Raw genomic sequence first — 16,823 nt, 5'->3', positions numbered from 1 at the left:
GAGGGTCCTCCCGCCCTCTATGAGGGAAGCCTTAATAGTCTTAATATTAAAACCTGGAAAAGATCCAGAGATCCCGGATTCGTATCGCCCAATCTCTCTCCTACAAACAGACATTAAATTGCTGGCCAAGGTGCTCGCCAATAGGATGTCCCGAGTCATCTCATCTATAGTGCAGAGTGATCAGACGGGCTTCATTCCATGCAGAGCCACATCTATGAATCTCAGGAAATTATATTTGGGAATTCAACATAGTTCTGAGGTACCGGGGGAAAGGGCAATTTTGTCATTAGACGCCGCTAAGGCGTTCGATAGCCTTGAATGGGAATATATGTGGGCTGTACTTCGGAAAATGGGCTTTGGACATAGATTCATAAATTGGGTAAAACTGCTATATGACTCACCGGTGGCAAAGGTTAGGGTTAATGGCAGGGTCTCCGAGTCTTTTCCTCTTGGAAGAGGTACTAGACAGGGGTGCCCGCTTTCACCCTTGCTATTCGCAACTGCAGTGGAGCCGTTGGCAGTGGCAATACGGAAATCCAGGGAGGTAGAGGGATTTCGGTGTGGAGCCGTGGAACAAAAGATATCATTATACGCAGACGATCTACTCTTATATTTAGACAGGGTACGTTCCTCGATTTTGCCGGCAATGAATATCATTCGGGAATTTGGACAGAGGTCTGGTCTACTAATCAACTGGTCCAAGTCGGCTTTAATGCCGTTGGACCCCCTTCCGGGGGACTTTTCGGACTTACAGATTCCAGTTCCTGTGGTCCGGGAGTTTAAATATCTGGGAGTAATTGTCAGCCCAATCCCGAAGGATTTCCAGGCCCTAAATCTGGAACCCCTGTTACAGCGATTCAGAGCAAAAGTGCATACCTGGTGCCGTTTGCCGCTATCAAATGTCGGCAGATCCAATTTAATTAAAATGGTAATGATGCCACAATTACTATACCTTATACATAATTCTCCAGTGTGGATATGTAGGGAATTTTTTGTAAAAATTAATACAATATTCCGGGAACTTATTTGGAAGAAAAAGCAAGCTAGGATTCGACTGGAAGTGCTACAGCGGGGAAAGGAGGAGGGAGGACTGGCGGTACCAAACCCATATATATACTATATAGCCTCCCAGATGCAACATCTGAGGGGTTGGGGCAAAGAAGGAGGGTATGATACCAGTGGTGATATAGTGAGAGAGGGATCAGTATGGAAGTACCCAGGTTGCCGGTTGGATGTGGGACAAAGACAGATAAATGGGGCACGATATCCCACACTGGCTATGATATTCCGGGTGTGGGACAGGGGTAAGTCTCTTTTGGGGATAAGCGGACCTACAGAGCTCTGGCCACTGTGGCAGAACCCCGACTTGCCAGAAATTAAAAAATTAGTAGGGTTCAGAGGATGGGAGGATAAAGGGATCCATTTAGTGTCACAAGTACTACAAAATAATACTCTTAAAAGCTTTGAACAATTGAGAACGGAGTTTCACCTTCCGCATGTCTTCTTTTATCAGTATTTGCAGCTGAGACACGCACTGGAAAGACAGGGGAGGACAAACCCGGTCACAGTGACACATAATCAAACATTACATAGGCTGCTTACATCTGAGTCCTCTAAGCAGGGCTGTATTTTGCCTTCATGCTGCCCTAGGCACTTTAAGTGGTCGCGCCCCTTAGTGACAACGTAAAACTGAGTTTTCGCACACGACATCTGTTTAAGGCAGATCTACTCTGTAAAACACTTTAAAAAGTATCAATAAGAAACGAACCCCCCCCCATGGGAATCACCACAGGCACATCAAAACATAGCATGAGTATAAAATATTCCCACCACACCGTCCCCACTTATATACTGTGACTGTGACACTGCCCCTAATAAACACCACACTGCCCTCCCTTATAAACTACTGTATATGCACCACACCTTCCTCGATTATGAAATATGATCTGTACATTGTGAGGAGGGAGCAGCATGATGTGAGGACAATGTCCCATGCATGCTGCCCCCTCCTCACAATGTCCCATGCATGCTGCCCCCTCCTCACAATGTCCCATGCATGCTGCCCCCTCCTCACAATGTCCCATGCATGCTGCTCCCTCGTCACAATGTCCCATGCATGCTGCTCCCTCCTCACAATGTCCCATGCTTGCTGCCCCCTCCTCACAATGTCCCATGCATGCTGCCCCCTCCTCACAATGTCCCATGAATGCTGCCCCCTCCTCACAATGTCCCATGAATGCTGCCCCCTCCTCACAATGTCCCATGAATGCTGCCCCCTCCTCACAATGTCCCATGCATGCTGCCCCCTCCTCACAATGTCCCATGCATGCTGCCCCCTCCTCACAATGTCCCATGCATGCTGCCCCCTCCTCACAATGTCCCATGCATGCTGCCCCCTCCTCACAATGTCCCATGCATGCTGCCCCCTCCTCACAATGTCCCATGCATGCTGCCCCCTCCTCACAATGTCCCATGCATGCTGCCCCCTCTTCACAATGTCCCATGCATGCTGCTCCCTCCTCACAATGTCCCATGCATGCTGCCCCTCCTCACAATGTCCCATGCATGCTGCTCCCTCCTCACAATGTCCCATGAATGCTGCTCCCTCCTCACAATGTCTCATGCATGCTGCCCCCTCCTCACAATGTCTCATGTATGCTGCTCCCGCCTCACAATGTCCCATGCATGCTGCTCCCTCCTCACAATGTCCCATGCATGCTGCTCCCTCCGCACAATGTCTCATGCTTGATGCTCCCTCCTCACAATGTCCCATGCATGCTGCTCCTTCCTCACAATGTCCCATGCATGCTGCTCCCTCCTCACAATGTCCCATGCATGCTGCCCCCTCCTCACAATGTCCCATGCATGCTGCTCCCTCCTCACAATGTCCCATGCATGCTGCTCCCTCGTCACAATGTCCCATGCATGCTGCTCCCTCCTCACAATGTCCCATGCTTGCTGCCCCCTCCTCACAATGTCCCATGCATGCTGCCCCCTCCTCACAATGTCCCATGAATGCTGCCCCCTCCTCACAATGTCCCATGAATGCTGCCCCCTCCTCACAATGTCCCATGCATGCTGCCCCCTCCTCACAATGTCCCATGCATGCTGCTCCCTCCTCACAATGTCCCTTGCATGCTGCCCCCTCCTCACAATGTCCCTTGCATGCTGCCCCCTCCTCACAATGTCCCATGCATGCTGCCCCCTCCTCACAATGTCCCATGCATGCTGCCCCCTCCTCACAATGTCCCATGCATGCTGCCCCCTCCTCACAATGTCCCATGCATGCTTCTCTCTCCTCACAATGTCCCATGCATGCTGCCCCCTCTTCACAATGTCCCATGCATGCTGCTCCCTCCTCACAATGTCCCATGCATGCTGCCCCTCCTCACAATGTCCCATGCATGCTGCTCCCTCCTCACAATGTCACATGAATGCTGCTCCCTCCTCACAATGTCTCATGCATGCTGCCCCCTCCTCACAATGTCTCATGTATGCTGCTCCCGCCTCACAATGTCCCATGCATGCTGCTCCCTCCTCACAATGTCCCATGCATGCTGCTCCCTCCGCACAATGTCTCATGCTTGATGCTCCCTCCTCACAATGTCCCATGCATGCTGCTCCTTCCTCACAATGTCCCATGCATGCTGCTCCCTCCTCACAATGTCTCATGCATGCTGCCCCCTCCTCAGTGTCCCATGCATGCTGCCCCCTTCTCACAATGTCCCATGCATGCTGCCCCCTCCTCACAATGTCTCATGCATGCTGCCCCCTCCTCAGTGTCCCATGCATGCTGCCCCCTTCTCACAATGTCCCATGCATGCTGTCCCTCTCCATGAGCTCCTAATGCTGCCTTCCTCTTTTCCATAATGAGACCTTCATGTTGCCCCACTCATGCTAAGACCACCACACTAACGCTTATGCTGAGACCCCCCCCACACACACTACCTCACTCTTGATATTGACTCCCCTACATTGCTCCACTCCATACTGATCCCACACATGCTGCCCCTTCTTCACAATGAGCTCCCAATGCTGCCCCCTCTTATTCTGAGTCCTTACACTCCCCCCACCCAATCGATTTTGTCATTGCACTATCCCTCATCCCTTGTCCTCTGTCTCTAGCATTAGCCCCTCTCTCCCACTCCCCCAACATCAGCCTCTCTCCCCCAGCATCAGCCTCTATCTTCCCTCAGCATCAGCCTCTCTTCCCCAGTCTCAGCCTTTGCCTCCCCCCAGCCTCAGCCTGCCCCAGTCTCCGCCTCAGCCTCCCTCCAGTCTCGGCCTCAGCCTCCCTCCAGTCTCAGCCTCAGCCCCCTCCAGTCTCAGCCTCAGCCCCCTCCAGTCTCAGCCTCAGCCCCCTCCAGTCTCAGCCTCAGCCTCCCTCCAGTCTCAGCCTCAGCCTCCCTCCAGTCTCAGCCTCCCTCCAGCCTCCCCCCAGTCTCTGCCTCTGCCTCCCTCCAGCCTCCCCCAGTCTCTGCCTCTGCCTCCCTCCAGCCTCCCCCCAGTCTCAGCCTCAGCCTCCCTCCAGTCTCAGCCTCCCTCCAGCCTCCCCCAGTCTCAGCCTCTGCCTCCCTCCAGCCTCCCCACAGTCTCAGCCTCTGCCTCCCTCCAGTCTCAGCCTCTGCCTCCCTCCAACCTCCCCCCAGTCTCAGCCTCTGCCTCCCTCCAGCCTCCCCCCAGTCTCTGCCTCCCTCCAGCCTCCCCCCAGTCTCTGCCTCTGCCTCCCTCCAGCCTCCCCCCAGTCTCTGCCTCTGCCTCCCTCCAGCCTCCCCCCAGTCTCTGCCTCCCTCCAGCCTCCCCCAGTCTCTTCCTCTGCCTCCCTCCAGCCTCCCCCCAGTCTCTGCCTCTGCCTCTCTCCAGCCTCCCCCCAGTCTCAGCCTCTGCCTCCCTCCAGCCTCCCCCCAGTCTCAGCCTCTGCCTCCCTCCAGCCTCCCCCAGTCTCTGCCTCCCTCCAGCCTCCCCCAGTCTCTGCCTCCCTCCAGCCTCCCCCCAGTCTCTGCCTCTGCCTCCATCCAGCCTCCCCCAGTCTCAGCCTCTGCCTCCCTCCAGCCTCCCCACAGTCTCAGCCTCTGCCTCCCTCCAGTCTCAGCCTCTGCCTCCCTCCAGCCTCCCCCTAGTCTCAGCCTCTGCCTCTCTCCAGTCTCAGCCTCTGCCTCCCTCCAGCCTCCCCCCAGTCTCAGCCACTGCCTCCCTCCAGTCTCAGCCTCTGCCTCCCTCCAGCCTCCCCCCAGTCTCAGCCTCTGCCTCCCTCCAGCCTCCCCCCAGTCTCAGCCTCTGCCTCCCTCCAGTATCTGCCTTTGCCGCCTCCCCCCCCCCCGCATGCGCAGATCTCCGGTCTGCATTAGAGACACTCCCACGCTCCTTATGAATCCACTTACCTGCTCCAGTGCCCGCCGCCATCTTCCTGGCTCACGTGAGTATCCTCTTCTGACACCGGCTTCCATCACGTCCTCCGCGGCGTCCTGCTGTGAGCTCTGCATGTGACGTCCACACAGCAGTGGACGCAGCACAGAGGAAGGAGCTGATTGGCGCGCGCCTGTGACCCCGGAAGTGCAGGCGCCGGCAGTTCCGGGGTCAATCAGCTTCCTGTGCTCGGCGGCCACAAAAAAAAAAAAAAAAAATGTAAAAAAAAAAAAAAAAAAAAAAAAAAAATTTTTTTTTTTTTTTTTTTTTTTTTGCTGCCAGAAGGTGCCGCCCCTCACAATCTGCCGCCCTAGGCACCGGACCACGGGTGCCTAATGGTAAATACGGCCCTGCCTCTAAGGGTCTTATTTTGGAACTATATAAAAAATTACTACCTGCCCATCTGGAAACACATCCATTGCTTGTTAAAAGCAAATGGGAACGAGACGTCGGTCCCCTGACGGAAGGCCAGTGGTCTGATATATTGGAACAAGTTCCTAAACTGGCGGTATCGGAGTGCCAAAAGCTGTCTCAAATATATCTCATCCACAGGGTATATAAAACTCCCAGTCTACTATTTAAGATGGGACTCAGACCAAACACACAGTGTGTTAGGTGTGGACAGGATGATGCCCATTTGATGCATGTTATGTGGGAGTGTGGACACATTGGTGATTTCTGGAACCAAACCCTGGGACTTATAGGTCAAATATATCATATCACAATACAACCGTCGCCCCGCCTGTGCCTGTTGAGCCTATGGGAAGGAGAAGTGGATCCGGATTCTCCAACAGCCCTGGGAATAGCACGTATCTTGTACCAAGCAAGAAAGCTACTTGCATATCACTGGTTAGACCCTCTACCACCAACATTACCAGAGCTCAAAAACAAATTAAATAACGTCATAAGATTGGAAAGGGGAGTTTATTTAAAAAGAAAAACATTGAAAAAGTTTTACAACATTTGGCGGCCATGGATGGAGTTGCCGGGCCTACCCTCTAGTGCACTGGTTCGGGATGCAATGCTGGACCGGTTACTGTTGTGCCTGCAGTGATGGCATGTGTGAGGAAGGGAATTAAAACTAGTTTTTTCTGTGGCGAAATGGACTTTGAATGAAGAGGTGAGAGAGGACTGGAATGGTTTCATGGATGACTGCGCGGAGAGGGAGGAGCAGGAGAGTATAGCAATATGATGTGGAGCGACACGGCTGATGGAGGAGGTGTTCCTGTTAGTCTGAGGCATTATTGCATAATTTAAGTTTTGTTTATTTGTAGAGCCACGAGGTTTGTAGGCTCAAGTTATATAATATAATTATGATTTGAGAACTCTATTATTATATTTACATATATGCAGAGAAAGAACCTGATTTATAAATCATATGTGTTTATCTGTTTATTGTTATCAGTTATATGAAAAGTGAAATACTCTCTGTATTGATCCCTAATGATTTAATAAAAAAAGATCTGATTTAAAAAAAAAAAATCAAATATTTCTATAAATCTACTCACTTTATTCTGCATCTCCACATTGATTGTCTCCATTAGTCGCTGCCAGTCTTGCTCCTTGGCGCTCATTTTGCCAAGCAGCTCCTGTATCATTCTGCTCAGATGTTCTGTGGTGGCATCAAAATGTGTGCGGCTCACTTTACTTTCTAGTGCATATGTGTCTGCCTTCTGCTCAACCATAGCAAGGAATAATCCACGTATTATAAAGGTGAAAGGTTAGAGATCATTAAATTGTGGTAGAAGAACAAAGGTAAATCATCAAACAACTGTGGCAGACATTAAAGCACCATTCCAGCATTTAGGGTTGTTTTTTTTCAGCGCTGGAGGTGCTTTAAGGCTAAGTCCCCTGCCCCTACTCTTCTACACATTTTCATCTTTTTTCAGTACCCTCTTGTGACTGTAACTTCTGACTGGTTGGAAGTCAGAAGATATGTCACAAGCTTTCAGTGCGATGAGTATGGAAGGGATTTTTTATAGATGTATATACATATATGGGAAACGGGTTTAAGCCGCGCTAAAGAAACAATATTTCCAAGGTATTAAATTTAGATCTCTTTTTTATTACAGTTCCAACGCGTTTCAGAGACATAAACCGTCTCCTTCTTCAGGGAAAAGAGAAAATGTACACACAGTATGCAGACCAGTTGGTTATATAGGAGTCCATTAAAAGCCACGTTGATCACAGTGACGTCAATGCTCTCATGGTAACAGAATGACTCATGAGCACGTGAAGACTGCAACGAAATTGTGTTAGCTTTTTTATATATTTTTTTTTTTTTTTAAAAAAAGCTAACACAATTTCGTTGCAGTCTTCACGTGCTCATGAGTCATTCTGTTACCATGAGAGCATTGACGTCACTGTGATCAACGTGGCTTTTAATGGACTCCTATATAACCAACTGGTCTGCATACTGTGTGTACATTTTCTCTTTTCCCTGAAGAAGGAGACGGTTTATGTCTCTGAAACGCGTTGGAACTGTAATAAAAAAGAGATCTAAATTTAATACCTTGGAAATATTGTTTCTTTAGCGCGGCTTAAACCCGTTTCCCATATATGTATATACATATATAAAAAATCCCTTCACCACGATCATTACGGGGCCGCTGCTTGGAACCACGCTGACACTCACATGCTTTACAAGGAGTTGTGACTGGCACAACCTCATCAGGTGAGTGTTTCATCTTTACTTTCTAAACGGTTATTGCCGGGTAAGACCCTATTTGCGCCTTTTGTTTCCTCATCTCTAGCAGTGCGATGAGTATGAGAGCCAGAAAGAGGATCTCATAGAGTTACATTGAGTTGTGACCTCCGGCGCGCTCCATGAAATACTGGAGCAGATGACAGGTAACAAACTGCCTGACACCAATGGGGGCATCAGTGAAAGCAGATGAAGATGGCGGAAGGAGAGTATAAGACAGGGGGCAGGGTACTTAAATTTAAAGCACCACTCCAGAAGTGAAATAAAAAAAAACAAACAAGATGGAGTGGTGATATAACTGACATATCAACAAAGAAGATAAGAAAATAATACCCCATAGAGATACAGTGACTACAACCTCACCATATCAATCTCCAGTCCAACGGGTTCTTTGTCTAATTTGCTCTTGTCCAGGTTTGCCACTGTCTGGTAAAGGACCTGTAGGGAATGTGATCAATACAGTAATGTAGTGCAAATGGAGATTCAAGTAAAGCCCATGACCATAGCAATTTTTTTTCTTTTAAGTTTAATACTCATTTACATTGTTTCAATACAAACCAATCATAGACAAACTGTTTTGTTTTTTGGTGGGGGGGGGCAAGGTGGGTAAATGTATGTCACACGGAGATTTCCACAAACTTTGCCGACGTCAGTTAATCTCTGCTAGTTTGCTTGTTAGTCTCCTTTGATCACATGTTGTGGGGAAGCCAATCACATCTGCTCCCCTCCTATTTATGCTGTCTGAATCCTTCCACCTACAGTGCCTTGCAAAAGTATTAGGCCTTCTTGAATTTTTCAACCTTTTCCCACATTTCAAGCTTCAAACATAAAGATAAAAAATTAAAATTTTATGGTGAAGAATCAACAACAAGAGGGACACAATTGTGAAGTTGAACAAAATGTATTGCTTAGTTTTAACTTTTATAAAAAATAATAAACTGAAAATTGGGGTGTGCAATATTATTCGGTCCCTTTAAGTTAATACTTTGTAGTGCCACCTTTTGCTGCGATTACAGCTGCAAGTCGCTTGGGGTATGTCTCTATCAGTTTTTGCACATCGAGAGACTAAAATTCTTGCCCATTCTTCCTTTGCAAATAGCTCGAGCTCAGTGAGGTTGGATGGAGAGTGTTTGTGAACAGCAGTTTTCAGCTCTTTCCACAGATTCTCGATTGGATTCAGGTCTGGACTTTGACTTGGCCATTCTAACACCTGGTTACGTTTATTTGTGAACCATTCCATTGTAGATTTTGCTTTATGTTTGGGATCATTGTCTTGTTGAAAGACAAATCTCCGTCCCAGTCTCAGGTCTTTTGCAGACTCCAACAGGTTTTCTTCAAGAATGGTCCTGTATTTGGCTCCATCCATCTTCCCATCAATTTTAACCATCTTCCCTATCCCTGCTGAAGAAAAGCAGGCCCAAACCATGATGCTGTCACCACCATGTTTGACAGTAGGGATGGTGTGTTCAGGGTGATGAGCTGTGTTGCTTTTACGCCAAACATATCGTTTGGCATTGTGCCCAAAGAGTTTGATTTTGGCTTCATCTGACCAGAGCACCTTCTTCCACGTTTGGTGTGTCTCCCAGGTGGCTTGTGGCAAACGTTAAACAACACTTTTTATGGATATCTTTGAGAAATGGCTTTGTTCTTGCCATTCTTCCATAAAGGCCAGATTTGTGCAGTGTACGACTGATTGTTGTCCTATGGACAGACTCTCCCTCCTCAGCTGTAGATCTTTGCAGTTCATCCAGAGTGATCATGGGCCTCTTGGCTGCAGCTCTGATCAGTCTTCTCCTTGTTTGAGATGAAATTTTTGAGGGATGGCCAGGTCTTGGTAGATTTGCAGTGGTATGATACTCCTTGCATTTCAATATGATCACTTGCACAGTGCTTCTTGGGATGTTTTAAATTGTGGAAATCTTTTTGTAACCAAATCCGGCTTTAAACGTCTCCACAACAGTATCACGGACCTGCCTGTTGTGTTCCTTGGTCTTCATGATGCTTTCTGCGCTTTAAACAGAACATTGAGACTATCACAGAGCAGGTGCATTTATACGGAGACTTGATTACACACAGGTGGATTATATTTATCATCATCAATCATTTAGGACAACATTGGATCATTCAGAGATCCTCAATGAACTTCTGGAGTGAGTTTGCTGCACTGAAAGTAAAGGGGACGAATAATATTGCACGCACCAATTTTCAGTTTATTATTTTTTACAAAAGTTTAAAATAAGTAATACATTTTGTTCAACTTCACAAATGTGTCCCACTTGTTGTTGATTCTTCACCATAAAATTTAAATTATTTATCTTTATGTTTGAAGCCTGAAATGTGGGAAAAAGTTGAAAAATTCAAGGGGGCCGAGTACTTTCGCAAGGCACTGTATGTCAGCTATAGTTTATCTTAGTTGGTCTGCTGAGGTGTGGTGTTCCATAATATCTGGTGGAAGTAGTCCTTATTGCTTTGTGCAGTCGTGAAGTTTACCCCTGTTGTCTTTTGTAGCTACCTTCCTTCTCTTGTTTTCCTCCTGAATCTCTTATTGTCTAATCCCCATATGTGTGCAGTGTCTGAGGTTTGGTTTTCTCTTGTCCGTCTTAATCTGTGGTTTAAATCACACTCCTGCCCCTCCTTTCCTCATGGGGGGATATCAGATGAGGTCTGGTCAGGAGCAGGGCCAGGAAGGGGACTCAGGTGTCTCCACCATTAGGAGTATTCCTGAGGCTAGGGATAGCATAGAGCCCCCTAGCGTGAGGGACAGCCTAGGGGCCCTTATCCCTCGTTATCCAACAGTCACATTATGATGGTATGTAACAGTTGTTTGTCTGTGATTGGTTTGTATTGAATCCACTTTAAATTATGGATATGTATCATTAGCAATTAACCAATATAAAGTAAAATAATGATTTAATTAATTTGCATGACTGGAATTTGTTGGCATTGCCTCTGTAACAGGGAAGGCTATTCTGGTCCTACGTAGCTGTGTTTTTCTAATATCCATATTATGTATTGCTGAAAAGAGCAATTTTGGTACTGGGTAGCTGGGAAATAGAAAATTACTGACAACCTTTAATACAATGTAGAAAATGGCTACAAGGTTTGGTTTGGAATGGAAGGACAATTAGGCAGCCCAGTGGTTCTCACATCAATGTGCTGCTGGTTCTTCTCATGGTCCTGAAGTAAAGACCCTGTGGTTCTGTCCAGCCGCTCACACTCCTCCTGCAGCTGCTTCATGGTTTTCTGGATGTGAGCAAACAGCTTTCCATCCTAAAAGAGGAGCATAACAGTCAGAACCATTGTCAGAAACCGATAAACACCAGGAAAAGGATATGGTTGGGCTACATGAGAAATATCCCAAATTACACAATAAATACCACTTTTTCTTGCTCATTTATAAAAGTAAGTGAAAGGAGCAACAAGCAATTTCTCTCTAAAATGTAAATGGAAAAAAAAACAAAAAACCCATAAAATTCATTTCACTTGGAGTGCAAACATTTGTGGATTTTACAGCGAGATTTGGTGCCTACCTACCGTTATACTGACTACCATGATTGTTACTTACTGAATATCTTGGTTTATACTTAGAGGCTATGGATATTTTTTACATGAAAAATAATAATTTTTACAAATATGTAAGTAATTACCTTTAATTAATTTAATTGGACTAAGTTTTATAGTCTGCAATCATCATTCCTTTATTCGTTTTCACACCTCTGATAAGCAGTTTAAAGCCTGATCCATTTCAGATTTTCATCTTCAGCGAGTGTCTCTCCCAGTAATACAGGCTGGATTTCAGCAGTGTGTATCCTGTATTCTTCAGCACAACTTCTATCCTGCAGTTATTTCATCTTTACCTGTTTTCCTCCTCATATTTAGGTTGTTCTCTGCCTTTCTTCAAACAGTACATATTTTCTTACTTTTCCACTGGAAATCCGTATGTACGCCCAGTGACAGATGACAGTACAACACCATTATATTTCAAGCTACTGCATTGGTTCTTTATGTTTTTCACTAACTTTAACAACCTGTCACGGGTGACTGACAGTAATGTCATCTCTGGCCATAGAGCGTCACAGTGTTTGGCTGCGCAGACTGGTGCCTGACTTTCCATTGTTACTGCTGTCAGTATTCATTGGTATCGGAAGCTTTCCTGCTGGATTTATCTCTCCCCCTTTTGGACACACCAGGAGCTCACACTCCACCCAGCTGCTGATCATCAGCATTAACTTGTTGCTTAAATACCCCTTCTTTCCTTGGACTGGTGCAGGTGATATTTTCAGTTCATTTAAACTTGTACTCCTCTGTGGTATCATTGCCAAAAACTTTGCTGAACTTCTACTTGTGTCATCTGCAGATAAGTAGTTCATGCATTTCCCACATGTGTTTTCTCCTTGTGTAGTCTATAGTGCCTAGTGGAGTTGACGAAGAGCTCATCCCATCCTTTCCCTATTTAAGAACCAGAATTAGGAATACCTAGGGTCAGGTATTCGGCTCGGCGCATAGGTGTGGAACCTATCTAGGGTGTTGAGGGACTCCAGGGACCAGTGGTAGGTTTGGTCAGGTGTCACCATCTTCTCTTTCCCAACACACAGGGTTTCCCTTCCTTTCCGCTTTCGCTTGGTACTTCCCCATAACCTCAAGAAAAACCTTTACATGAATGTGGAACTAACCTTCCACCTATGTCCATAGGGACAGAGTCTGCAGAAGATATCTGGGTTATGGGTATATCTATCTATAGAAGATGAGTACACAAATGTTGCACAATTTCTGCAATCCGCTAACCTGGTCTTGCAGGTATAGTGCTTTATCACCCACTGACTGCTCCATGATGGTTTCCTCCAGCTTCTGAATTTTACTCAGTTCCTTTAATTTATTTTCAATTTCTTGGATAGTAGTACTTAGGAAAAAGAAGAGACATTCAGAGGAAACAATTGTAGATCACTTATTCTGATGTTTCTCTCCTTTTCTTCATTATGAAGCAGTCTGCTCACTTACCGAAGGCTAGTGTCCTCCAGTGTCTGGTCTGAAGTTCTTGTCTGGTCATTTCTTCTCTGTAGTTGGTCCAGCTAACAATAAAAGATGATTAGTAGCATACTGCTCCATGGCAGAAAGAGAAATGTAAGTCATATTGAAAACAGGATGAATTAAAGGGGTGGTTCACCCATATTTTTTATTGTCTAGATCGATATTATATTGAGAAACAATGTTTCTCTCAAATACCTTCTGTTGTCAATAGTGCCTGTGAGAGGCGCTATTGCAGACCGCTGCTCCCCGTCCAGTGACGTACCCGTCCAATGCTGCCTCGTCACATCCGTGCAGCCGGCTGCATTCTGAGCCCATCTGCTCCCTGCTCCCCCCTCCCTCCTAGCACGTCTCTTGCTTGCAGCGTTCTGCGAGGAGGGAGGAGGGAGGGGGGAGCAGGAGACGCGCCGTGCTGTGCGAGGAGGGAGGAGGGAGGGGGGAGCAGGAGACGCGCCGTGCTGTGCGAGGAGGGAGGAGGGAGGGGGGGGAGCAGGAGACGCGCCGTGCTGTGCGAGGAGGGAGGAGGGAGGGGGGGGAGCAGGAGACGCGCCGTGCTGTGCGAGGAGGGAGGAGGGAGGGGGCAGCAGGAGACGCGCCGTGCTGTGCGAGGAGGGAGGAGGGAGGGGGGAGCAGGAGACGCGCCGTGCTAGGAGGGAGGAGGAGGAGGAGGGAGCAGATGGGCTGTGACAGCAGTGAAACACCGCTCACAGCTCAGAATCTGGAAGACTGTAGCCGGCTGCATGGATGTGACGTGGCAGCATTGGACGGGTACGTCACTGGACGGGGAGCAGCGGTCTGCAATAGCGCCTCTCACAGGCACTATTGACAACAGAAGGTATTTGAGAGAAACATTGTTTCTCAATATAATATCGATCTGGACAATAAAAAATATGGGTGAACCACCCCTTTAAGGGTGTGCAAAGACAAATAAGGATTTTGAAGCTCCAGCAGGCTCTTACACTGATTTTGGGGAGACCATCTGGCCACCTAATAGGTATTGTAGTGACCCAACTTTTGCCCAAAACAGATGACAGGAATAGAAGGATCAAAGCTGTTAGGATTCATGATTCTCAATTATATTCCTAAGGAAATAAGTTGCTGCCTGTGATGTATGGTGGGGGCTTACCTGAAACCCCATGTTAAGTACCCCATGTTGAGTACACAGAAGCCAAGCGTGCATAGGTATAGGGGAGTCAGGAAGAATAGCAGTTTTCAGAGCATGCATTTGCTTAACAGTCATCTTAAATTCTGCACGTCAGATGTCCATCCATTATACAGTAACATGACAATACCAACACCATCCATGTGAGTAGTTGTCATGCTAGGTATGGGGAATTACTAACCGAACAGCGAAAGGGAAAAGAAGGGAAACCCTGTGTCTAAAGAAAGGGAAGATGGTGACCACTGACCAAACCTACTGCTGGTCCCTTGGGTCCCTCACAACCCTAGATAGGATACCTTGGGGTCAGGTATCTGGCTCGGCGCATAGGTGCAGAACCTAAGTGCTGGGCCCTAAGTAGGGAACAGATGAGATGAGCTTTGTTAACCCCACTAAACACTCTAGATGATACAAGGAGGACACACAGGGGGGGAAATGCATGAACTACTTATCTACAGATGACACAGGTAGAAGTTCAGCAAGGTTTTCAGCAACTACACCACAAAAGAGTACAAGCCACCTGCTTGCAACCAAGGCTTGTATGAACTGAGGAAGGGGAATCTAAGCACCAAGAGAATGCTGATGATCAGCAGCTGGGTGGAAGGTGAGTTCCTGCTGGTTTCAAAGGGGAGAGATGAATCCAGCAGGAAAGCTACATATACCAATGAATACTAACAGCAGAAACAATGGAAAGTCAGGGAGCATTTTGTACAGCAAACCCCTGTGACCTTCTATGGCCAGAAACCACAAGACTGTCTGGCACCCATGACAATAGCATCCAGACATTTAGTATGTGGGTTCAGTGATCACTGTCCAGGAGCTTACACTATGAAGGCTTTTATATGCTTTCATTAGACGCAGACACTTAATTCATAAATTCTTTATAGCATTGTGCTCTATAATTTCAACAATGTAACAGATTGCATGATAGCACTGAGAGGAGACTACAAAACACCCATGTCCGGCTTTTCTCAATGCCTGCCACTAGAGTTACTGGACATATGGAGAAACAAAGCAAAAACTCCGAGACTCAATTCACCCCTTGTTTTCCCACTAACAAAGTAAATTGCAACATTGTTTCCTACAAAGAAACAAACTCCAATATTAATTTTACATGCCTATTTGTCATGCTTGAGCATACCAATGCTCATCATGCAGCGCAACACAAGGGTGACAACGGGGATGGTATAGAAGGAAGGCCCTGGCGATAGGGAAAGGGGAGAGAAGACACCTTCTGCAACTCAACCGAGTCTGTACCCTAAGCTCCCTGACGTCCCTATATGGGTCCTTTCTCCCCCCCCCGTCACAGTCATGTGCCTATGCCCTCACTTGCTATAAACTTACCCTGTCTAGTGAGAAGGATGGCGAGAGCACTAGTCTCACCACTGAAATAATCCAACATAAAAACGGTAAGGGAGACAGAAAGAAGGAAAAAGACATAAAGAGGAAAACTCCAAGTTTCTTCAATGTAGCAAAACACTGCAGCTGAAGTAGTCACGACTCCTCAGCTTCTTCTATAGACGGGCTCCTTCTAAAGTGGTCATCAATAGAATGAGAATCTATAACCAGCATTAGATGATAAAACATGTGAGTTATTATAGCGAAGGTGAGTGGTCACAAAAGAGATGCACCTTAGATTAAGGCTACAAAGAACAGCCGGACAGGACAGAGTCCTTAACGCCTGCAGCACTAAAAGAAAGTAGATACATTCAAATACCAGTTGTAGATCTGCGGACAATAAGGCGTTGTGAGCTTCTGATCCCAGACTCGCCAGAGGTCTCACCATATACACTCATGACACTATCATAGAATAACTAGAATATCATTTGGAATAATTATAGTAAAATTAAAAGTTCTAAAATTAAAAATATCACTTCGTAAATCATTGCAGATCATACAGTTATCCTCTAAAACACCGGGAATGTTAGGCATCTAACACAACCATAACTCCAACAAACCCATTGCCACCCAAGAGCACCATAGAGGTTACTGGTAAACCCTTACCTGATACATGAGTGTAAAGCCCCTGCAACTGGGTCGTTACAGGGTATTAAATGTTACCTCATTTTTTCCCGCACAGGAGAAGTGAAGTCCACACACACACTCACATCACACTGGCACGAAGGAGTTAATAGCTTTTGTAGCATGTAGTTTTGAGCCTCATGACTCATCCTGTCTCCTTAATGAGCAGGTGGCTGCACACAGGCAGGTTTCCATGACAACCCAAGGGGAGGGGGGCCTGAATAGGAGTTAGTTTAGTGCAGAACACACAGAAAGTTTAGCAGAACATCAGAGGCTGCAGGAGAGTGCAGACCTCCACAGAACAGCTCTTGCTGAGGAGATGCTACGAGACCAGGGCTGATAACATCTGAGGAAGGGAATGGAGCTGAGGACTGGGGATCTTTGGAGAGTGTTGTACCCGGTGGCGGTTGGTTTTTACGCTACCGGGCAAGAGAGAGACAGAGAGGCGGCGAGTTCCCAAGATGCTCTATGCCACAAGGACGGCACTAACGCACCGAATGAGAGGGA

General features: G+C 47.0%; 1 protein-coding gene across 1 annotated transcript in view; it reads right to left on the bottom strand.

Annotated features, from left to right (window-relative positions):
- Positions 1-16,823, bottom strand: part of QRICH2 (glutamine rich 2) — an 81,263-nt gene that overhangs the window by 21,550 nt on the left and 42,890 nt on the right. Inside the window, exons 7-11 of the mRNA XM_075351735.1 lie at positions 13,109-13,179; positions 12,896-13,010; positions 11,258-11,380; positions 8,474-8,548; positions 6,915-7,079 (exon numbers count right to left, since the gene is read on the bottom strand). Coding sequence (XP_075207850.1) covers positions 6,915-7,079; positions 8,474-8,548; positions 11,258-11,380; positions 12,896-13,010; positions 13,109-13,179 — 549 coding nt within the window. The remainder of the gene's footprint in view (positions 1-6,914; positions 7,080-8,473; positions 8,549-11,257; positions 11,381-12,895; positions 13,011-13,108; positions 13,180-16,823) is intronic.

Source organism: Anomaloglossus baeobatrachus, chromosome 5, assembly GCF_048569485.1.
Source record: "Anomaloglossus baeobatrachus isolate aAnoBae1 chromosome 5, aAnoBae1.hap1, whole genome shotgun sequence".
NCBI classification, from domain to species: domain Eukaryota; kingdom Metazoa; phylum Chordata; class Amphibia; order Anura; family Aromobatidae; genus Anomaloglossus; species Anomaloglossus baeobatrachus.
Note: the sequence above shows the minus strand (reverse complement) of the source record. Positions and strands in the feature narration are given on the sequence as shown.